The sequence below is a fragment of the Microtus pennsylvanicus genome, chromosome 13 (genome assembly GCF_037038515.1).
Source record: "Microtus pennsylvanicus isolate mMicPen1 chromosome 13, mMicPen1.hap1, whole genome shotgun sequence".
NCBI lineage: Eukaryota > Metazoa > Chordata > Mammalia > Rodentia > Cricetidae > Microtus > Microtus pennsylvanicus.
This window is the reverse complement of record NC_134591.1, coordinates 52,833,397-52,857,653: the sequence shown is the minus strand read 5'-3', so window position 1 is coordinate 52,857,653 and position 24,257 is coordinate 52,833,397. Positions and strand designations below refer to the sequence as shown.

The window sequence follows — 24,257 nt, the reverse complement described above, 5'->3', positions numbered from 1 at the left end:
TAGCATGCCCAAGGTTGCGTACAGAAACCACTCCACCTAGAGGTGAGTGGGCAGTGTTTCGTCCTCTGTCATGCCTTAGCCATGTTTGACCCAGAGAGGTGACAGCAGCGAGATCTACTTATCAGTCTGCACCCAGGAGGCACGGTTAAATTCAGAGTAGTAAGTGGGCCCCGCCCCCCAGACAGAACAGTGACTGTGCTGTGTTCTGAGCCGTTAAACTGTTCTTCAAAGTCCTTGGCAGCTGGCCCTTGTGAAGGAGGCAACCTGTGACAAGTCACCGGCTTTCCTCTCCCTCTGCTGACTGGCAGGTGAGGTGAGCTCCCTTTAGACTCAGAGCCTCCTTCAGACACTCAGCATTTGCCTCCATTTCCAGTTCAAGCTTTGGTTACTGGTCTCATGAAGTATGTGATTGCTCAAATGCATACCTGTATTCAATGTGCCATAAGTTATAGTAAATTTTATACGCTATTTGTAAAATATATTTAATGCTTTCAAATATAAAATAAGCTATGTTAATCAGTGTTATAAACTAAGTATAAATTATTTTTCAGTTTTTAAATATACTGTTTGGAAAAGCTATCTTAAACATTTTTTAAAAATCTATCTAAAAAATAGCCAATTGTGATGGCAGACATCTTTAACCCCGGCTTTGGGAATCAAAAGGCAAGCAGATGTCTGTGAGTTCAAAGCCCGTTTGGTCTACATAGTGAGCTCACACAGCCAAAGATACATAGTAAGACTGTCTCAAGAAAAAAAAAAGTTAAAATACATGGCATTCTTCTTTTTTTTTTTTTTGCTTATAGTCTTTTTTTAATTTTTAAACGATATTTTGAGGTTAGAATTATATCATTTCCTCCTTTTTCTCCCTCCAAAGCCTCCCATGTACACCTCTTCCACCATGTTCTCTTTCAAATTCATGGCCTCCTTGTCAATTATTGTTTCCCCCCACACACACACACACACACAGAGAAAGAGAGAGAGAGATTCCTAAATATATAAATACAACCTACTCAGTCTGTATAAGTTACTGGTACATGTGTGTTTTGACCCGTTGGTATTGGATAACCAATTGGTGACTCTTTTGGGGGAAGATTGCTTCTCTGCTCTCAGCATCCCTTCGTTGCCTGTAGCTTCTCTGCTCTCAGGATCCCTTCGTTGCCTGTAGTTCTTTGTCTAGGATTGAGACCTCATGATCTTTCCCCCATTCATGCTCGCATGCCTATTGGTATTCTTGTTCAGGATGGCGTTCTAATAGTAAGAAAATACAAGGAAAATGTAGGGCGGTCTTAGTTTGAAGAGTTTAGGTGTCTCCTTTCTTTCTATTAAAGCACCAGGCACCATGCAGGTGTGCCTGGGGCTAAGGAACTCCTGCCTTGAGTGTTGAATGCATCCGAGTGTCTTGGGGACTTGCAAAGGTGTTCACTAGGGCAGATGTTGAGTGATGACAAGAGAGAAGATGCTTTGGAGGAAAATATGTCCTTCCTCCTCTCCTCAGGCCTTGCTGTAGGTCCACACAATTCTCGACATTTTCTCCAACTACTGTCAGAAGGAGTCTGACTCACCCGAGTCTTTGTGTCCGTTTTTAAGTAGCACCCCTTCTCCTTTCTAACTCATCGGTTTGGGATTGCCCGTCCTCTTTTCTGGACCTTGAATATGAGGACTGGAAATAGTAACTTGATTAATACAACAGGATGCTTTAGAGCTTTTTCTAAAGCTTGTTCCTTTTGGCTCACTGCCAAACAGCAAAAGCCCAAACCAGTAAGTCAGCCTGTAATCAAAATGGACAGTTATCTAACCCAAGGAAGAAGGTAAAATTGTTGGAAGACACTTCATGGGGTTTGTCTTAGAGAATGATACCCAAGCAAAATGTAGCTTGGGGCTGGAGAGATGGCTCATGGTACTTACTCCTCTTGCAGAGAATCCAGGTTCAATGCCCAACACTCCCATTGCAGCTCACAGGCAGCTGTAATTTGAGTTCCAGGAGATCTGATGCCCTCTTCTGGCTGCCACGGGCATTGCATTCATGCGGTGTGTGTACACACACATAAAGAGCAAACACTCATACACATAAGATAAAAATAAACATGTCTTTTCAAAGAAAAAAATGTAGCCCATTTTGGGGCCTGGCAAGATGGATGAGTGGGTAAAAGTGCTTGCCATACAAACTTGGAGACCTAAATTCAATCTCTGGAACCACAAAAAGGTAGAAAGAGAAAATAGACTCCCCAAAAGTTGTTCTCTGACTTCCCCATGTGCACCATTACACAAGTGTGCCCATACATAGATTGTGTGCACATGCACACACCCAATAATTTAAACAAATGTAAATTATTTTAAGGCTATTTTAGTAACTCTTGTGTATATTTTAACTGGTTATTTATTTGGATTGAGATTTCCATCTGAGAGGCCGAGTTATCAATAACATAGGAAGAAGGACGAGACACCAGTATGAAAGACCAAGAGCCAATTAAAGTGCAAGATTTTAATGAGGTAAGAAATGAAAATGAAAGATGACACTCTGCTTTGAGACAGGTTTCGTACAGCCAGGCTAACTACAAACTCACTATACAGCCAAGGCTACCCTTGAACTCCTAATCCTCCTCCTTCCACTTCCCACGCCCTGCTTGAAAAGATAATTCTTCAGTTCTATTTCTTAATACAAACCACATACGAATGAGCAAAACACTGCCAACAGGCCAAGAGAGAAAACACAGCTCTGGGGATGGTCCATCTTTGTGATGAGCTTACCGAAGGCCTCCTCGGAGAAGTCAGTGAGGCTTGTGGGAACCACAGGGATGATCAAGCTTATTGCTTCACCTGGATGGGTGAGAGTTCAGAACAATGTGGTGCTTTGTCTCTGAGCAAAGTGTCCATGGTTTTCATCAGGGGAAACTGAGGCTAATGGTGGAAGAACCATCTCTTACACCATTGGTGCTGAAACACAGGCAGCACAGCCCTGCCTACCGGCTGTGTTTGCCCTGACAACCTGTTCTTACCATGGAGCTTGTCAAGGGGACTCTCACTCTGTGCTCACTAAAGCACATTTGGATTTTAGGCTTCACACACAACAAGTATGCATGGACACGGCTGCATAGAGTAGATATGGTAAGAACTTGTAAGAGGTGGACTCGGAATTGAACAATCGCTGTCTGACCTTGAGACATGACGGAACGTCGGAGATTTACTGGTGTCCTATGGGGGGGACGTGTGATGATCCTTACATTCCTATCCCACGGTGCTCCTCCAGAGACAATGTGAGATTATTCAGGTAGAGCCTTCGCCGTAGTGTCTGATGCTTGATAGACCCTCAGTGAAGTTATTACCCCATTTGTCATCAGCATTGCATTTGGGAAGATTCCATCAGCATCTTACGTTGGGGGCCTGGGGAAATGGCTTAGGGTAGTGGTTCTCAACTCTCCTCATGTTGTGGTGACCCCCAACCATAAAATTATTTTCATTGCTACTTCATAACTGTAATTTTGCTACTGTTATTATTTGAAATGTAAATATCTGATATGCAGGATGGCCTTAGATCACCCCAGTGAAAGGGTCATTGATGTCCCCCTTTGGGGTCGACCTGCAGGCTGAGAACCATTGGATTAGAGGGTCAGGTGTTTGCTTGCTAAGCCTGACCACCTGAGTTTGACTCTTGGGACCCCTCACATGGTGGAAGGAGAGAACTCACTCTCACAGACTGTCCTCTGACAAACATTATGATGTGTGTGTGTTCTCCCTCCCACTAAATATATCATGAAATTTAAGATATCTCATGCATGATTAACATTTGTAAAATGTCTTCAAAACCACATAGTACTCCTGCCGTGGTGGCTATGCTGTAGGCAGGATAAGGTCACTACATGTGGCAGCTCTATCGACTGGCTTAGAGAGAAAAATATATCCTATGAACTAGTTTTCCTAAGTTTCTATAACCCACACATGACTTTAGCATTAAGTTAAGCAGGGGGTTATTGTTATTAAATTTTACAGGTAACAGTGCTATTGTATAGTAGTTCATAAAGTGAATTATGCAAAATGCCTTTTACAGATACTGAAAATGAGCCAAGAGAATATTAAAATATTTGAGAGTGACTTGTCAGAGGAGAGACAGAAGCGACAGCAACTGGCATCTGCCTTTCAGAAGTCCTTGAGAGTGGACAGTGAGGTATCACATTGCGGGTGGTGCTCTCTTCCTGTTTTTCTACTTGAAGGATTTCACGTGACCATTTGTTCCTATTGTTAAACAAACTGTGACCTTGGGGAGACTGACCAGTAGGTAACAACCCTTGCTATGCAGGCGTGGAGTTATCTCCAGCACCATGTAAAAAGTCAGGCATGACTACCTGTGTCTGAAAGCTCAGCACTGGGGACAGATCACTGGCCAGTTAACCAAGCAGAAACAGCAGGCTGCCCACTCAGTGAGAAACCCTAAAATGAACAGGCAGGGAGTCATGGAGGAGGACACCCAGCTCTCTCTCATGCCCGGGCCGTGCAACACAATAAAGAAAACAGAACTTAGGCTGAGCACTGCCATTTGGTACCAGTGGCTGTGTGACTTCCTTACAGTCCCAGAGGCTGGAAAGTCCTGGCCACCTTCTGTGTCCTCTTGACAGCGTGTGACCTATGTGTCTCTTCTCTTCTTACGAGGGCTCCAACCTGTCAGACCAGGGCCCCACCCTTCTGTTCTCATTTGACTGGATTTAGGAGGCCTTCCCCACTTGAAGCTTTTTTACAGCCCCAGCCCCACCTTCCATTCCCTCTGACTTGAAAGCTTTCAGAGAACATCAAATAGACCTTTCTCCTAAAGTGTCATGTGACCTATTAGCTACTGGGTATCACAAACCGTCACTCCCTCATCATCCCCCATCAAACACTGCATATCTGTGTGGTGTGTGTGAAAGTGTGAGAAGCTGTGTGACCTGCATCAAAACACACAGTCCGAGGACTGGAGGAAATGCTGCTTCGTGAGTCATTGAGCTCACCTTGTACAGCAGCAGGGTCTGTAGTTAAGGGCACAAACCAGAGAGATGTGGGAAGCGGCTTCCCAGTTTTCTGGCTACCTGAGGTGAAGTTCGGGCACTCTGCCGAGCCCTAGTTTCAGAGGTAGCCTTGTTGGGGTGCAGAGCAAAGCTACACCCCACTGTAGCACGAAGTTTACGAAAGACACTGCGAGATGCATTTTGAACTTGTTAGTTACTGTATGTGTATATATGGTTGGAGAGAACACATTGTCACTGCACAAGTGCTGAGGCCTGAGGACCACTCTGGAGCCAGTTTTCTCCATCTTTTGCATGGATTCCAGGGATCAAATTTAGGTCCCCAGGCTTGCATGGCAAACTCGTTCACCCACTGAGCCATCTTGTCAGCCCTGTATTTTTATTTTTTTAATTAATTAATTTATTTATTATACAATATTCTGTCTGTGTGTATGCCTGCAGGCCAGAAGAGGGCACCAGACCTCATTACATATGGTTGTGAGCCACCATGTGGTTGCTGGGAATTGAACTCAGGACCTTGGGAAGCAGGCAATGTTCTTAACCTCTGAGCCATCTCTCCAGCCCCAGCCCTGTATTTTTAAAGCAAATAAATATTTAATGCGGGAGCTGATGAAGATTTTACCTTTATCCAAGCTTTGCTTTAAGGAGTGTGGACACCCAGTCTTTCAGCCTGTAAATAATGAAACACTGCGTTTGGTAACATGTAACAGTGAACAGTTTGTTTGGACCATTTCAAAAATCCTTTGTAGAAATTTTATTCCTTTGCAGGAAAATAGACTTGATTTATCCTATAAAATATCTTCTTTTTTTGTTTTTTTAATGTTTTTAATTTTTACTTTAAAAAATTTATTATTTAAAACTATTTTAGATTTAAATATATTTTTATTATTAAAAAAAAATCTTCATTTGTTAAACAGGAATTCCAAAAATCAAAGTCAGAACTCCTGTGCCTTTATAAGGAAATTCAAAATCTTCCAAGGGCTGAGGGCAGAGACCAGTTTTTAATAGCATATAACCTGCTACAAAGAGAGAATTCTGAATTAGAAGCCAAGGTGAGATTGAATTATTGATTACTTGCGTGTTCAATATTTAACATGTCTTGTGTGTGAGTGGAATAAACGGAAACTTTAAGTAGCAGATTTAGAAATCAAAGTTCCTTTTACTACCATATAACAAAAGGACGTATAGCGTGGGTTATAAGTCAGGGCAAACATTTAGACTTCCACCGCCTGGATGTCTGACCTTAAATCAGCTCCCGCCAACTGAATTTCTGGAGTGTGGATTATGGTATGGAATGCAGGGAGGAAACGGTCCAGAATCCAGGGAGATGTGGGGAACGGTCACAAGCAGCCTTTGCCTGTGGGACACTGTTAGCAAGATGAGCCATCAGCACCCTGAGCAGTCAGCCCTACCCCTTAACAGAAACCGAGAGGAAGAGGATGAAGAGGAGGAGGAGATAGTGATGGAGGAAGAGATGATTGGAGGAGGAAGAGGAGGAAGGGGAGGAGATGAAGAGATAATGATGGAGGAGGAGATGAAGAGGAGGAGAAGGAGATAATGATAGAGGAAGAGATGATTGGAGGAAGAGGAGGAGGAAGAAGGGGAGGAGAAGAAGAGATAATGATGGAGGAGAAGATGAAGAGAAGGACAACAACTCAAACCATTTCTAGTCCAAGATACAATATAAGATCACTGAAAGCTTTTTAAGCCCCTGAATCTGCCCACAGGAGCTGTCTGTCTGTCTGTCTATGAGGTTTTTGAAGAAGTCTTTGTTTGGCAGCTTGAGCAGAAAGCATAGACTGGGCGGTTTAAATGACAAGCATTTATTGCCCACAGCTCTGCAGGCTGGGAGTTTCACAGTCAGGGCCCCAGTGATCCCCATTTGGTGAAGGCTGCAGATGGCCATCTCTGCTGGCTCTTTCCTCCTCCTCGTGCACGATATATGTGTGCACATGAATGTTCATGTGTGTGAGTGTGGACATGAGTGTGGACATGCTCGTGCCACAACATGGGCAGGGGTCAACCTCAGCTGGCCTTCCAGTTAGTTTGAGTTAGGGTTTCCTATTTTTTGTTACTGTCTATGCTAGGCTAGCTGGTCTGCAAGTTCTGTGTATCCTCCTGACTCTGCCCCCATCATGTTGCAGGAGCGCTGAGATTCTACACACTCTTCCACCCTCCACGCACCCCCCCGCATCCCCCTATCACATCTGACTTTACGTGAGTTCTGGGGATCCAAACTCAGGTCCTATGCTTTCACTTCAAATGCTCTACCCCCAAGCTATCTCCCCAGCCCAGATGGTTCTCATAAGAGTACCAATATTATGAGCGCTCTGCCCCTGTGCTTCCTAAGGTCTCCTCCTGAGGCCACCTTATTGAGGGTGAGAGCTTCATGTTTTTAAATTTTATTTATTTTTGTATGCTTTTAGGTATGAGTGCTCTGTCTGCATGAACATGCTAGAAGAGGGCTTCGGATCCCATTATAGATGGTTGTGAGCCACCGTGTGGTTGCTGGGAATTGAACTCAGAACCTCTGGAAGAGCAGCCAGTGCTCGTAACCACTGAGCCATCTCTCCAGTTCCAGGTTTCATTTTCAGTTTAGGGATTTTGAAAGAGTCACAGCCTGTTATTTGGAAGAACGTCCTTCTGTTTGGGTTTGTCTGCTGTTTCCCCACAGTATAATACAAGTTGCTCATTCTGGACAGGAGTCCTACGGAAATCTCTCCTTCCCAGCACATTTTATTGGGAGACTCAAGCTACGTTGTTGTGCTGATCTTGTTTTGGCTGAGATGCTCTCTGTTGTGTCCACTGTAAAAATTATCGGGTTTCCCTTTGCAAGGGTAATCATCTCATGGATGGCTTCTTTGGGATGCTGCATTCCTGCCATCAAACTATTGCTCATAAAAAGTTTTCGTCTTGGGCTGGAGAGATGGCTCAGCGGTTAAGAGCACTGACTGCTCTCCCCGAGGACCCGGGTTCAAATCCCAGCGCCCATATGGCAGCTCACAACTGTCTGAAAATCCAGATCCAGGGGATCTGACACCTTCACACCAATGCACATAAAGTAAAGCTAAATAAACCATAAAAAAAAGAAAAAAAAAAAAAAAAAAAAAAAAGTTTTCGTCTTGAGCCTCTGCATCTTGATCAACCCCGAAGCTCCTCCTCGGAACACACGGTGCTCTAGACATGAAGGCGTCCTGCTCGGCAGAAAGCGGGCTGTGACTTATGGGCTTGCCAAAGCTTCTTATTTCACAGACTTTTTATCTGGGTCACATCTAGACTCACCGCACAGAAATTTGTAGCAGAAATAGGTGTGATCGTGTAGTCCAGCTCATTCAGCTTATAAAAAGAACCCAGGGGCCCTGGGCAATTGAACTACCCCCAGCTTGCTTGGCATTTCTCAGCCTGTGCTCTTTCATCCTACCCTAAGGTCTCACAGACCGGAGCACTGACCTTAGTTCTTTGGTATTTAGGCGCGGCTGCTGATTAGACTGAACTGTCAGCACTAAGATCAAATGGAAGCTTGTCCTTTCCCACATCATCCCTCTCCTAGACGGGCTGATGGGGTTAACTTTCCTCATGATAAATAGCAACATTTGGGGGCTGGAGAAATGACTTGATGCTTAGGAGCACCTATTGCTCATTTAATGGACCCCAGTTTCATTCCCAGCACCCGTATCAAGAGGCTCACAACTGCCTGTAATTCCAGCTCCAAGGGACCTGATTTCCTTTTCTGAATTGCCAGGCAACTGCATGTACAAGCACAAATATACGCATGATTTTAAAAAGATGAAAAGAAATATGTTTTTTAAAAAAAAAAGAGGAGAACTTCCAACTGCTTGAGACATCCCAACGTTGTATGTGGGTCCAGAGGACCCAGAAAATGCTTGGTGTTTGTGTTACTATTGTTTTTAATTTGCTTGAGTATTCATCCCAAGTTCTGCTGCCCGCTGTCCTTTAAAAGTAGGATTTATTGTCATTATATAATGTTTGCATTGTCAGAATAACTGTAAAAACTAAGTAGCATTTTGGAATTTATTTTCCTGCTTGCAAAATTAATATATGTTCATTAGGAAAACCATCTCCCAGCTGGGCAGTGGTGGTGCATGCCTTTAATCGCAGCACTGGGGAGGCAGAGGCAGGCAGATCTCTTGTGAGTTCAAAGCCAGCCTGGCCTACAAGAACTAGTTCCAGGACAGGCTCCAAAGCTACAGAGAAATGCTGTCTCAAATAAAAAGGAAAGAAGGAAGGAAGGAAGGAAGGAAGGAAGGAAGGAAGGAAGGAAGGAAGGAAGGAAGGAAAGGAAAGGAAAGGAAAGAAAGAAAGAAAGAAAGAAAGAAAGAAAGAAAGAAAGAAAGAAAGAAAGAAAGAAAGAAAGAAAGAAAACCATCTCCTAAGATTCTTCCCCGCTGCCCATCTTCTTGTTTCCTCTCATGTTGTGGCCTCCTCCCTCTTCTTCAAAGCAACTTGAGTCAACTGTGTATCTGTCTTTGACCACATGCTCCCCACGGTTCAAATAAGCCATCCATAGCCTCTTACTTCCCAGGTTCAAGGCCACCTTCACTGGAAAGTGACAGCCCTTGGGGGAGATAGGTGGACTGAAGTCTATACTGCAATCTGTAGTTCCTCTTGAGAGGACTGGAAAGTCTTAGGAGACCAAGGGAATCCCTTAAAGTACATGGAAATTAAGCTTTGGATTTAATTCCTTGGCTCTTGGAATCAAGCACAATTACTGTAGGAACTTTGCGTTTGCAGACAAGCAGTTGTTTGCTCTAATTGAGGGCTGTGATGTGAACCATCTTCTGTTCATAGAACTATTTCCCAGCCAACCTCTCTGCTGGAAGGAGGTCTGCTTGGATTTCGTGTGAACATACCACTAGACGCCACTGAGGAGGGGAAACTACAGAGTCTTCTAAGAGCAAACAAGCAGAAATTAACGTTTTACTTAGTCCTGCCAGATTCTCCTAGGGACCTGATACAGATTCTCGTTTCCACCCAGACACCGAGCCTGGGCCTCACAGTAGTCTTTTAAATAAACTGTCACGTAGGCTGACATTTATTTAGGGGCCACCGCAGTCACCAAGAAACCTTTACAAGGGTCAGCCTGGAAGAAAATGTCCCTTTTATAATAGCCTTCTACTATTTTCTCGAAGCAACATGTTACTGCTTTATGAATCAGAGAAGAAGAGCAGTCAAAACGAAAGTGTGTGGTGAGCTTGTCAGAGCCTAAGGGTCGCTGGAGCTTTGTTGCCGCTTGTTTCTTTGTTCCTGTTTAAAGGTACAGCCCCTTATAATCAGCAATCAGTCGACATGCCAACATCAAAGACCAAACTACCTGTTGGTTGGTTGGTTTGTTTGTTTGTTTGGTTGGTTGGTTGGTTGGTTGGTTGGTTGGTTGGTTGGTTGGTTGGTTAAATCATGGAGTTACATACAGTCTACTGTAAGCATGGATTACGTCATGACACCTACTAGGTATTTAACTAGATTGTAATAAGACTTACTGTAGGGCACCGGTTTGACTAGCGTAAGGCAGTAATGAAGCATTTGGTGGCGTCAATATTCTTTTTATCACAGACGTACAAGAGTTTGCAAAATAGGACAATTGCTTTTTCACTTAACTTTGCAGGTCTTGAAGTTTTCACAAGAATTGGAACAGTTAAAATATTGCTCTGTAGGGGACAGAACTGCCAATTTAATGACAAGCAAGAAGCTCTGTGAAGATCTGGTGTCTAAAGGGCCACTTTTGGAAGTAGAGGTTCTGAGCCCAAGTGAAGAAAGACAGGCACTCTGGTAAATTGAGAAACTCCCGAACACAGCAGTAATTGGAGGGGGATTTTATTTGGCTTGGTTATCCGAAAGATTTGACGTTCCTTTTCAAGAGATGTAATCAGAAAAGAAAATTAGTTCTGAGCATTTCCTAGAGTTTGTCTTTTTATTTTTTAAACCGCTGTGTGTTGAGTGCTATGGAAGAGAATAGGTGGGCTGGGCAGTGTCTAGGGCACCGCTTGCAGCACAGGGCAGAGGGCTGGCAGCGTGCCGCTTTCTGATTTAGCACTAACATTACAGTTTGAAAGTTTCCCTCTTGCTTTTGAAAGTTAGTAGGGGTTTCCTGCTGGAAGGTAGGAAGCACGTAAAAGTAAAAGTGGGTTACAATAACCCACAATCCTCTTCAGGGAGAGACACCCACCCACCTCTCTTCTGTGCACACAAGTATGCAGGTAAATTGGATTTGGTTTTGTTTGTTTGTTTGGTTGTTTAGTTTAGTTTTTGAGACAGGGGGTTTCTCTGTATAATGGCCCTCACTGTCCTAGAACTCACTCTGTAGACTGTAGGTGGAATTTCCTGTCCTGACTGCTTGGTCCCAAATAACCAACTCAGAGGCTGAATATAAATTATAAATGCTTGGCTGATAGCTCAGGCTTATCACTAGCTCACTCTTACACTTAAATTAGCACATATTTCTGGTTATGCTTTGCCACGTGACTCATGGCTTATTGCCTTACTTTTACACATCCTGCTTCATTGGCGACTGGCTGGCATCTCCCTGACTCTGCCCTCCTTCTTCCCATCAATCTCAGTTTGGCTTTTCCGCCTAACTTCCTGCCCAGCTACCGGCCTGTCAGCTTTTTTTATTAACCAATGAGAACAATACATATTCATAGTGTAGAAAAGGATTGTTCCACATCACTAGACCAGACTGGACTCGAACTCACAGAGATCCGCCCGCCTCTGCCTCCCTAGTGCTGGGATTAATGGCGTGCTGCCCTCCGTAAGTTGTTTTTACACAATCAAAGCTGTGCTCTGTAAAGAGTTTCTGTTTTGCTCACCTTATTTGACATTATATCTGATAATTGAATTTTCAGAACTCTTCTCTTTTATATATTTATTTAATTTTGCTACCTAACTCTGTTTTTTACAAATTCTAACCAAAATTATCCTTCCAGGAGTTTTGGAGACTTTAGGCAAATGGTCTGCTCTAATCTGGCACAAAAACTAATAGAAACAAGTGGCTTTGTGTGGACAAAAGTCTAAAGGTCACGGAGAAAGAATGGGCAGAAGCCATGCTCCTTAGACACTGACCTAAAGGGCAGCCTTTTTTTTTTGTTTTTCTATATTTTTTTTTATTTTTATTGAGCTCTACATTTTTCTCTGCTCCCCTCCCTGCCTCTCCACTCCCCTTCAACCCTCTCCCAAGGTCTCCATGCTCCCAATTTACTCAGAAGATCTTGTCTTTTTCTACTGCCCAAGAACAGCCTTTTCTCTGAACTAGGGAGATTGGGGCCTAATGTCACCAAATTTATTTCTGCATGAATGTTCTCAGATAGATACTGCTCCTGATTTTTTTGCTATGTTAAAAATTTCTTTTAACTTAAGAATTAGCTTGGAATTCAAGATTCTCAAGCAAGAAACTGAGGGGGGGGCGGGGAAGGCATCTTGGGGAGATGGGGTTGGCAGGTGTGGGATGGGACAGGCATCTTGGAGAGATGGGGCAGTTTTCTGATAGTGAGCCCCAAAACAAAAAACTGAGAAGCTGGCTCACCATGTTTTGGTTTGGTGGAGGGATCAAGAAAGCCTAATTCTAGAGTACGGGGACAGTGTGACAGGTTTCAAGGGAGTTGTCCTAGCAGCTCCTTAGATGAAGATGGAAGGATACAGGCAGGTCGGTTAATCCATTGTGAGCCACAGATGAAGAAACAGTAGCCTGGAGCAAGAAGCTGTCAGGATGTAGCAGTCACCTGAAAATGCTTCCCAGAAAGAACTGACAATATCAGGCAGAACTGCTCAACCATGCCTGGCTGCACTGGGTCACCAAGGCTGGTTGGTGCCTTCGTCCCTCTGTAATGGGAAGTCTGCCAGGAGACAGAGTCTGGGCTTCTTTCTAGACTCCTCCCCACCCTCGGTTTTATGGCTTGGCCCAACCTACTTCCCATTGCTGGGACTATGAGAACTCTAGCTGTCTGCCACCTGCTTGCCTCTTTCCTGTTTCGTTACCTGTGTGCCTTGGCAGGTGCCACTTCAGTCAGACCTGGAACACAACCACATTTAGCATTAACCATTTGTCCACTGTGTGCAGATGCTCCAACCAGAGGCAGGGCACAAACTGAGACAGGTTTAACATTGTGTCTGATGGGAGGAGGTAGTTAAATGAGGTAGTGTTGGCTTCGTAGTCTGTCAAGGGCCAAATGGGGGCACAGGGTGACAGAGACAGAGACAGGGGAAGAGAGACAGCAGAACATGATATTGAAGGGACATAGGTTTGTGTGAGGTCGTTTAGAAGAACTCTAAGTAAGAGGGACAGTGAGAACCAGATGCAGACAGAATCCCGAACATATAGGTACATGGGATGCTTATATCAGGGAAGTGTTTGCTTGCTGGTTTTGCAATATTGGGGTTAATCATGGGGCGTCACGTGTGCTAAGGAAGCACCGAACACTGAGCTATGTCCACAACCCTTGTTAGGAATTTCGACAATAAAAACCTCCTTTAGAGTTTAGCAGCCTGGGCAAAACAATAGGTTAGTGTTTTAGGAAAATCACACTGCCTACTATGTGTAAAATTCAATGGGACTTTTGGGATTAGTGACTCTAACCGGGATGGAGAAGATATAAGATATGGTAACTTGAGTATGGGGAAAGTATTAAACTTCATATTAAAGGTGGCCAGGGAGATGGCTCAAGTAGTGAAGGGCTTGCCAGGCAAGTGTGAGGACCTAAGTTCAGATCTCCAGCACCCACGTAAAAGCTAGGCATAGTGATGTTCACCTGTCCCTCTGCTGGTTTGACATGTGGAAACGGAAGGGTTCCCAGAACTCACAGGCTAGCTCATCTAGCTAAATTGGTGAGTTCTAGGTTCGGTGAGAGACCCCCATCTCAAACAATAAGGGGCAGGCCAGCGAAATGCTCAGGAGGGAAGGGTGCTTGTCAGCAAGCCCGAGTTTGATCACTAGAACCTACGTGACAGAAAGACAGAACTGACTCCCACAGATCGCACACACACACACACACACACACACTTAAATGTAATGCAATTATAAATAAAATAACTTGAATTCCAGCTGGGATTGTTTTGTTTTCTGATTTGGGGAACATGTCTATGACTAAACACTTGAGACTGAATTTTTTTTTAAGACTTTAGCTCACGGTTCTAGGGGTTCAGAAGGACGGCACCCATCTCTAATGAGAGCCTTCCAGCAGATGGCATTACAGCAGAAGGAACAGGCACAAGAAGGGATTCCATGGCAAGTCTAGAAGTCAGAGAGAAAGGAGGGGAGAGCCATGTCTTTTCCCCTGTGTGTGCACGTGTGTACATGATTGCGTGTGCGGAGGTGTGCGTGCGCGTTTGTGTGCCTGCATGTCGAGGCCCGAGGTGCTGTCAGGAGTCCTCCTCGACTGCCTTTCCATCTTGCTGTTGAAGGATACCTCAGTTAAACTGTCTCACTGGCTGGCTTGCTCAGGAGCGATCCCCTTGGGGGAAACAATAAAACCATGTCCAAACAGGAGCAGTGTGTCTCCACGAGCTGCTGCTTTAAAACACATTATTATGGGCAGCATTGAACACTGAGCTTTTCTTCTTACGAGTTATTTTATTGCAATTACAATATTTTCATGGAGACTGGGGTTACAGCTCAATAAATACCACAGCACCTTCCTAACATGCATGAAACCCTAGATCCAGTTCACAGCACCACACAATATATGTTCATGGGTTACAATTTTTCAGATTCTCAACATTTTAAGATGTCTCGGGGGCTTTCTTTTTTTTAATCAATTATTTTTGTGTGGATGGATGTTTTGCCTGCATGTATGTATGTACATTACATGCATACCTCGAGGCTGGAAGAAGAAATTAGATTCCCTGGGACTGGAGTTACAGATGGTTTTGAACTGTCAACTAGGTATTTAGCCCAGGTCCTCTGGAAGAGCAACCAGTGCTCTTAACTGCTGAGCCATCTCTCCAGCCTCAGATTCTAAATATTTTTATGGCTCTTGATTTGTGTTGCTAGCTGCCTTTTTTTTTTTTTTTTTGATTTTTCGAGACAGGGTTTCTCTGTGGCTTTGGTTCCTGTCCTGGAACTAGCTCTGTAGACCAGGCTGGCCTCGAACTCACAGAGATCCGCCTGCCTCTGCCTCCCGAGTGCTGCCTTTTTTTTTTTTGAGACAGGATTTCTCTGTGGTTTTGGAGCCTGTCCTGGCACTAGCTCTTGTAGACCAGGCTGGCCTAGAACTCAGAGATCCACCTGCCTCTGCCTCCCGAGTACTGGGATTAAAGGTGTGCGCCACCACCACCTGGCGCCAGCTGCCTTCTTGAATGTGAGTAGCAACTATGACTGGTGAAGCATGCAATGCTGGGCTCCAAGGTGCCCCAAACAAACTTCAGATTGAGGGACTAGAAATAAAATGGGGCTGGGGTGTAGCTTCGTGGCAGAGTGCTTATCTAGCATGCAGAAAGCTCTGCCCCAGCAGAAAGATAGCAGAAGCAAAATGCAGCCAAACCACCCAGCATGCTTGTGTGCACTGTAATCTATACATTCTCTAAGGGCTGAAGCTGTGCCCCTCCTTCTGTTTCTGTGGCTTAAATTCTCAAGGATGCTCCCCTCTTTCTCTGGCTTTCCAGTCCCTTCTGCTTGCTCCTTACAAGCCTTTGGCCTCCATCTGAGATGACCCCTTCAACCCATCATCCCCCCCTCTTCCTGTGTCCTTGGGTTCAAGGCCAAGGTTTCTACCCCTGCTCCCCTGTGTCCGAATCCTCAAGCATTCCTTATGTACACCCTGCCAGCCTAGTCCACCATCCAGTCGTGAGTTTGCCCCAGGTAGAAATCCAGATGTCGCCTTGTCTCCCTCACCTGCCACATCTGGCTGATGGTTGGATGTCGTGAACACCAACCAAAAGTCTCTCCAGACCCAGTCCTGGTTCCCACCGCTGATTTTTATTACTTTTATTATGTGGATGGAGACAACAGTCTCTCATCAAGGTTCCCTGGCATGTTTTTTTTTTATTTAAAATCAAAAATAAAAGCAAACCCATTTACTTAACTGGGGAATGGGCGGTGCAAGCATGCCACAGCACCTTTGCGGAGGTCAGAGGACAACTTAAAGGGCTTGATTCTCTCCTTCTACCATGTGAGTCCCAAGGATTGAACTCAGGTCATCAGGCTTGGCAGCAAGCACCTTTCCCCACTGAACCATCTTGCTGGCCCCCGCAGATCTCATTTGTTAAATCATGCTGGGATACTTTGTTCTCCCATGTTCCTCTCTGTACTAAAATCTCCTACCAACATCCGTGTGTGTGTGTGTGTGTGTGTGTGTGTGTGTGTGTGTGTGCAAACACACGTACACTTTTACTCCTGTCCTTCGTTAGCTCATGTCAATGATTAACCAAGCCATATATCACTGCTCAGCCTAATTACCGTCTAGATAGCCTTATTTCTCAATTATAAACCTCTTACAGCCCACTGTAACCTCTTTGCCTATTGAAGTACCTGCTTTTGAGTGGCACTTGGAACTCTCTATGACCTGAATCTAGTTGCCCAGCGCAATACTAAAAGTCCAGAAAAGACAAAAAAAATTTTTTTAACTGGTCATTGGGTTGTAAATGAAAATGTATGATGGGTCATCTCCTTGACTATGAGTGAAAACATAAGTCATTGCTATAAACCGCACCCAGAACAACTTCCAGCCTTGCAATTCACGTTTGAAAAAAAAGAATCCCCTAGCATGTAGGATTTTCTTCACTCGTCTGCAACAAGAATATTTGTTTGATAGATTTTTTTTATTGTTATATTTGTGCCAAGTTTCAAACTAGGAGAAAATAAGCAGGAAGAAATGCCAGAGGTGTCAGTGAAGGCGGCCACTTCCCCAAGAGAGAGGCAGGAGGAGCCACAGCAGAATGGAGACTGGAGAGGCCATGTGCAGCTGTTGGCCGTGGAGCGCAGAGACGCTGGGAGGCTTAGAGAAGAACTGAGCCTCCAGCCTCAGAGCTGTGGGGATAGTTCAGATGACAGTAGCACCCAGGTAGGTTCTGCAGACACATGCTCCGGGCCTGGTCCCTCTGACTAGCCCTGGAGACAAGGCTAAGCATCATTTTTACCATTTCCTTTCTTGATGTCTGTTTCTTCTATAACATTACAGCCGTGGCTTGACTGGTAATAAACTTACAACCGAAATCTGAACCTGTTGATTCACTTGGTTATTGAAGGGTTGCTTTTTTAATTACGGGGGAGGAGCGATGCAGCCCCGTTGAGCGGGTTCTCTCCTAAATGCAGCCCTGTTGAGCAGGTTCTCTCCTCCTGCCTCCCTGCAGGTTTTTGAGCATGGCCCGTAGTCTCAAGGAGGACTCAGAAGGAACACATCTTCCTCCGGTGGGTGGAGTGGAGGGTCGGCAGCGTATATCCCACCCTCCTATTGCAGGGAGCTTAGTGAACCAAGTGTTCCTTTTAGTAGAGAAAATGGCATCAGAGAATGGTTCTAAATATGGCCCCTTGCTATTGACTTCAGGTCTGCCTGAAAGAGAGTTAAAGGGAGTGGCTGCGAGCCCCACTTTGGTTCTTAATCTTATAGGACTCCATTGTACAAAGTACAATTTCTCTGTAGATACCTTCCCAGAAATTACCTTGTGAGCCTCAGAGGACTGTTGGATTTGCAGGTAAACCACCTTCAAAGGGCTGATGAAATGCCAGGTGCTATCCTTCTAGCCCAGGTTTCAGAGGCAGAGGCAAGAGGATCAAGAGTTCTAGGTCACCCTCTTGTTACTTAGTGACTTTGAGTCTAGCCTAGGCTGTAAGAGAATAAAAAAGGTTGACAATATGTACTGGAGAAGTAAGTCAAGGAAATGCTTTACAAAAAGGAAGGCTGGAGAGTTGACTCAGCAGTTTAAAGTGAGTATTTCTGGAGCTGGAAAGATGGCTCGGAGGTTAAGAACACTTTCTGTTCTTCCAGAGGTCCTGAGTTCAATTCCCAGCAACGACATGGTGGCTCACGACCATCATATAATGAGATATGGTGCCCTCTTCTGGCCTACAGGCATTCATACAGACAGAATACTGTATGCACAATAAATAAATCTTAAAGAGTAAGTACTGCTCTTGCAGAAAACCTGAACTCAAGTCCCAGAACCCACAGTGGGTGACTCACAACTGTTTGTAACTCCAGCTCAAAGGGGATTTAGCATCTCTGGCCTCAGGGTACTTGTAGTCACATGCACAGATACACCAAGAGAGACATAGATTAACTTTTTATTTTTATTATTTATTTATTTTGAAGCAGTGTCTCACTGTGTAACCTTGGCTGGTCTGGAACTCTATAGAGGCCGGGATGAGTCACAAAGATCTGCATGCCTCTCCAGAGTGCTAGGACTAGAGGCATGGGACACCAGGACCTACTCAAAATAAGTTTTTGGTTTTGTTTTTTTGTGCTTGTTTGTTTTAGTGTTTTGTTTTGTTTCAAGACAGGGTTTCTTTGTATAGCCTTAGCTGTCATGGAACTAGCTCGATAGACCTCCAACTCACAGAGATTCACCTGTCTCTGCCTCCCGAGCGCTGGGATTAAAGGTGACCACCACCACCCAGCTAGTTTGTTTATTTGTTGTTCGGAGTTTTGTTCTTGTTGGTTTGGTTAGTTTTGGGGGTCAGGGTGTTGCTTTGCCATGAGGCTGGCCTGAAATTCAATATATAGCCCAGGCTACCTCAAACTCATAGTCTTCCTAGCTCACTCCTGAGCAATGGAATCACTGGTGTGCCATCAAGCTCAGACTATATAGTCACCTGCGTGTAACTTAATGTCTGAAAGGTAATTGCTGACTAATTTGTTGGTTTAATGTATCTTTCCCCTTGGTTTGAAGCACTTATTCATCAACACCTAGTAACTAAGAACAAAACTGGGGGTGGGGTGGGGATTGGAGGGAGGGTGGTGGGGAAGAATAGGAGCTCAGGGAATGGGGTTGGATTGATCAGAACTTTTTTTTTTTTCGAGACAGGGTTTCTCCGTAGCTTTTGGTTCTTGTCCTGGAACTAGCTCTTGTAGACCAGGCTGGCCTCGAACTCACAGGGATCCGCCTGCCTCTGCCTCCCGAGTGCTGGGATTAAAGGCGTGCGCCACCACCGCCCAGCTTTGATCAGAACTTTATATACATGTATGACATTCTCAAACAACAGAAACAGGGACACTCTCACAATAATGGCACATAGACAGCTTGGAACTACAAAATACGCAAAATTTTCTAAGAAAATTTCGAGCCTCGCCACTTTGCGGAAGGGCAGATAGTTCTACATCTCACACAGCTTCTTGGGACTTCATTCTAGCGTAGTTCTGTAGGTTTTCCCCTAATGACTGTGAGTTACTGAAAAAGTTGAAGTTCTTATGTCTTCAACCAAACCGTTTTGTGTGGGATGCAGTGGACGTGGGTGATGGAGCTAACGCCGCGTTAGGGTCCAGCTAGATGGTTTGTGGTCCAGCAGGACCCGCTCTTTCTACCTGGTCACGCTAAGCTCAAGGTGAATGTTTAGCGCGTTGGAGGGGTGCCCAGCACTGTCGAAGCTTCCCCTGAGTTGAAAGGTTCTGTATCAAGTGAGTGCGGCGTCCACTCATACTGTCCAAGCAAACCACAGGGACCACTCTGCGTTGTTGTCATCTGCCTGCACATGTCGGTTGTCATAGAGTTCTCTATTCCGTGTATTCTCTCTGTACTGTAAAAGCTCAGTGTCTGAAGATGGTCTAGAGAGCTGTGTCACCTCCATAAACAGAACCAGGACCTAAAGCCCACCTTACGGCAGCTTCCAAACAGACGCCAGCTCACATGCCTCAGCTTTGCCCAGGAAGTTGGTGGCCAGAGATCTCCCTCCTTGTCTTCCAAGACTGTTCTCTCTCTCATGTCTCCCAGGGGATGTGCGGCATCTCTATGGGGCTCACCACACAACACTTGGAATAGTTGGGTTTGGGGACATAACAATTGCTTGGTCTTGGTTATTCTGGGTGAAAGATGTGAAAAGTTTAGGGGAAAGATATTAGGTTCTATTTTTTTAATTAAAAAGAAAATGTGTATGGGTGTTTTATCTGCATGTATGTATGTCTGTGCGCCCTGAGACTAGAGTCACACATTGTTGCAAACCTCCTTGTGGGTTCTGGGAATCAAACCCAGGTCCTCTGAAAGAGTAATTTGTGCTCTTAACCAGTGAGCTTCTCAATGTTATTTTTAAATGCAATTATTGACATGGTTTGAGTTGCATGGGCTCAAATGTTTGAATGTGTGGTCCCCAGTTGGTGGGAAGGTTTGGGAAAGATAAGATGTTGTTGGAGAAGATATGTCACTAGAGACAGGCTTAAGATTTCAAAAGACTAGCACCATTTCCTTCCCAATGTGCTCTCTGTCTCTTGCTTGTAGTTGGAGAAGTGATTTGTGCTCTTAGCTACTCCTGCCACCATTGTCTTTGCTCCACCATCATGGACTCTAGCCCCTGGGACCATATGTCTAATTAAATTGCTTTTCTCTTTCTTTCTTTCTTTCTTCCTTTCTATTTGTTTACTTACTTACTTATTTATTTTGGTTGTTTGAAACAGGGTTTCTCTATGTAGCTTTGGAGCCTATCCTGGAACTCACTCTGTAGACCAAGCTGGCCTTGAACTCACAGAGATCTACCTGCCTCAGCCTCCCAAGTACTGGGATTAAAGATTTGTACCACCACCACTGGATATGCTTTCTTTTATAAGTTGCCTTGGTCATAGTGTTTTATGATAGCAACAGAAAAGTAACAAATGGGGCTGGAGAGGTGGCTCAGTGGTTAAGAGCACTGGCTGCTCTTCCAGAAGACCCAGGTTCAATTTCCAGCACCCATATGGCAGCTCAGCTCACAACTGTCTGTAATTCCAGCTCCAGGGGATTCAACAACCTCATACAGATATAAATGCAGGCAAAACCCTAATGCACATAAAATAAAAATAAACAAATCATTAAAAAATAAAAGCTAACTAAGACCCCATACAATGTAAGCATTTGAAATAGGTGCTTCAGTTGTCACCTTAGAAACAGCATCTGTCCTGTTCTAGCTTCTTTCTGTTGCTGGGATAAAACACTCTGACAGAAGCAACTTAGAGGACAGGGTTTGGCTTCCAAGTCACAGTCCATCACTGAGGGTGGGCGGGGCAGGAGCTCAAGCAGAGACTGAAGGCGGCCTCTGTCATTCCACACAGCATTGCCTCTACTAACGCACTCCCAGCAGAGGAAGAACAGCAGAAACCACACAGGAGCTCTGCTTGGTGGATGGCACAGACTCCACCAGCTTCCTTAACCACCTGTCCAGGGAATGGTGCCGCCCATGGTCAACTAACAATCAATCAGTATCCCACTGTGAAAACAGAACTTCCTTCTGGAGTAGTTTGGCCAAGAGGGAACCCAAATTTGAATTTCCTACTTCCCTCCATCTGTGGTCTGCAGGTGGTCTATCTATGGAGTGTGTGTGTGTGTGTGTGTGTGTGTGTGTGTGTGTGTGTGTGTGTGTGATGTGTCCTTATTGCCTGTTTCTTGTGCCTGTATCCTGTGTCTGTGCCTAAAGAGGATTTCTCTGTATTTATTGAGTAGCACAGAAAATAAGGAATGGAACTTTTTTTATGGAGTTCTTTACCAGAGCTTTACAAGCAAAGAGGTTATTTACTGACCCCAGTAGATCAAGACCTCACACAGATATTATCAACCTGTATCCACATGTTGCTTCCAACATTTATGGAATATTTATTTTGTTTAAGGTTGCTTTCAATATGCTAGCTATTTTCAGCAAATGATTACCACCTCCACCACCACCACTGCCACCTACACACACACAAAATATAGCATTATTCTCTGTCAAAGTATGGAAGAGTCCATAATTTAAGATTAAAACTGTGCATTTAACTTAAGCAGTGAAAGCCAGTTGTGTGGGAAATCCAAGGCATAGTAGGGTTGGGTAGATTGGTCTCTTAAAGGCAGGTTTAACCTAGGCTGAGTCCACAGTAGGACTACAGGATAAGTGCATCATTTCTTCGGTTATCTCGAGGCATATTATTACCTTGTGATCAAACAGAAGGCCAGGAGGCAGAGGCAGCCTTGTCTACAGAGCGAGATCCAGGACATCCAGGCTTACACAGAGGAACCTTGTCTTGAAAAAAAAAAAAGCCAGGCAGTGAACACCTTTAATCCCAACCCTTGGGAGGCACAAGCAAGTGGATCTCTGTGAGTTCAAAAGCCAACCTGGTCGACAGAGCCAGTTCCAGAACAGCTAGAGCTGTTACACAGAGAAACTCTGTCTTGAAAAGCCAAAAAAGAAAAAAGAAATTCTGAAGGATGCTTGGCTGAGGACATGAAAGGCTTGATTTAATGACTCATTTTATTGCCCACCCCATCCACATCCCCGGATAGGAAGATGTAAAGCCTGTAGTTTTACTCTATTTCCATAATAGGAATGATCTTCCCATGAAACCAGCATTTGAGCTTTGGTTCACATTTAGGTTTTCATTATTTTTTTTTTAAACTGGGCTAGTGAAACGGCTCGGTAAGAGACACTTGCTGTGCAACCTAATAATGATCTGAGTTTCATCCCCAAGACCCACATGTGGAAGGAGAGAACAACCTCCTGAGAATTGTCCTCTGGTTGCCACACATGTATAGCAGTATGCATGTTTACATGTGTGTGCAAACGCACACACACACAAATTAAAAGATTAAATGTGGAACTAGAGAGGTGGCTCAACACTTAAGAGTGTCAACTGCTCCTTCAGAGGACCCAGGTTTGATTCCCAGCACCCACATGTCAGTTCACAACTGTTTGTAATTCCAGCTCCAGGGGATCTGACCCACTTCTGGCCCCTCCAGCATCAGGCATGTAAACGGTGCACAGGCATACATGCAGGCAATGCCCATAGACATAAAATAAAATACAATTGTAAATTAAATGTTCTTTAGAAACTACAAAATATGCTGGGTGGTAGTGGCACATGCCTTTAATTCCAGCATTTGGGAGGCAGAGGAAGAGGCAGGCAGATCTCAGTGAGTTCCAGGCCAACCTGGTTAATAAAGCGAGTTCCAGGACAGCCATGACTGTAACACAGAGAAACCCTGTCTCAAAAAAAAAAAATGGGGGCTGGAGAGGTGGCTCAGAGGTTAAGAGCACTGACTGCTCTACCAGAGGTCCTGAGTTCAATTCCTAGCAACCACATGTGGCTCACAACCATCTGTAATGAGATCTGGTGCCCTCTTCTGGCATATATATATATATATATATATATATATATATATATATATATATATATATATATGTTCTTGCAGAATAGTGTATACATAATAAATAAATAAATCTTTTTTAAAAAAAAAGCAACAACAACAAAAAAACTACAAAATAGTATGGGTTCCTGGATTTTTGTTTTGTTCGTTTGTTTTTCGAGAAAGGGTTTCTCTGTAGCTTTGGAGTCTGTCCTGGAACTAGCTCTTGTAGACCAGAATGGGCTTGAACTCACAGTGATCCGCCTGCCTGTCTCCCGAATGCTGAGATTAAAGAAGTGGGCCACCACCGCCCAGCAGGTTCCTGGTTGTTTTAATTCTTAAGGAATTTTGTAGTTCTGGGACACAAAAGGGGGTGTTTTACTCTAAAATCTTCTATTCTGTTTGCCTTTCATTGATACGAGACATTAAGAAGGTTAGTGGTCCATGCACATCTGCTTTTGTCCCCAGAATTCGCTGGCCTTTTCACGCCAGTGTAGAAGCTCTATGGGAGCATCGCCAAGCAGCCCCAAGTGTACAAGCATTGTTTGTTGTAGGTGAACCCGCTGCTTACACGGGAGCACCAGGCTCCTGCAGTTGTGCTGACAGCTTGAGGCCACACATCACCAGTGCTCTCTCGAGTGCGTCTCTCTCATTCTCTCACTGTTTGCCTCAGTACCTAACATCTGGAGAGAAAGCGAACTGCCAGCATCACGGGGAAGTGCAGCAGCTGCGACAGAACCTGCACCGCCTGCAGATCCTGTGCAACTCGGCTGAAAAGGAGCTGCGCTACGAGCGGGGCAGGAGCTCAGACTTCAAACAGCACAACAGTTTGCTGCAAGAGGAGAACATCAAGGTGAGTCCCCCAGGCACATCCTTTTCTGCCTGGCCGCAGCTGGGCAGAGCCAAATCGCGGTGCTCAGAGCTCCCTTCTTCCACCTTCTCCAATGCCGACAGGGTGCGCATGCGTCTCCAAACAGGAAAAGGGGTATAGTGACAAGGTCTGTTGAGATCTTTACCTCAAACTTTCTAACGTTTGATTTAATT

General features: G+C 44.6%; 1 protein-coding gene across 17 annotated transcripts in view; it reads left to right on the top strand.

The window, feature by feature from the left end:
* Window positions 1-24,257, top strand: part of Ccdc30 (coiled-coil domain containing 30) — a 78,852-nt gene that overhangs the window by 30,229 nt on the left and 24,366 nt on the right. For 9 of the 17 annotated variants that reach the window (XM_075945943.1, XM_075945942.1, XM_075945941.1 and 6 more), the window contains 3 exons: window positions 10,618-10,781; window positions 16,783-17,002; window positions 23,887-24,066. In XM_075945943.1, the coding sequence (XP_075802058.1) occupies window positions 10,618-10,781; window positions 16,783-17,002; window positions 23,887-24,066 (564 nt within the window). Of the gene's footprint in view, window positions 1-2,448; window positions 2,491-4,045; window positions 4,163-5,911; window positions 6,047-10,617; window positions 10,782-16,782; window positions 17,048-23,886; window positions 24,067-24,257 lie in introns of those variants that run through there. The other 8 variants (XM_075945953.1, XM_075945952.1, XM_075945950.1 and 5 more) reach the window with 2 other exon arrangements.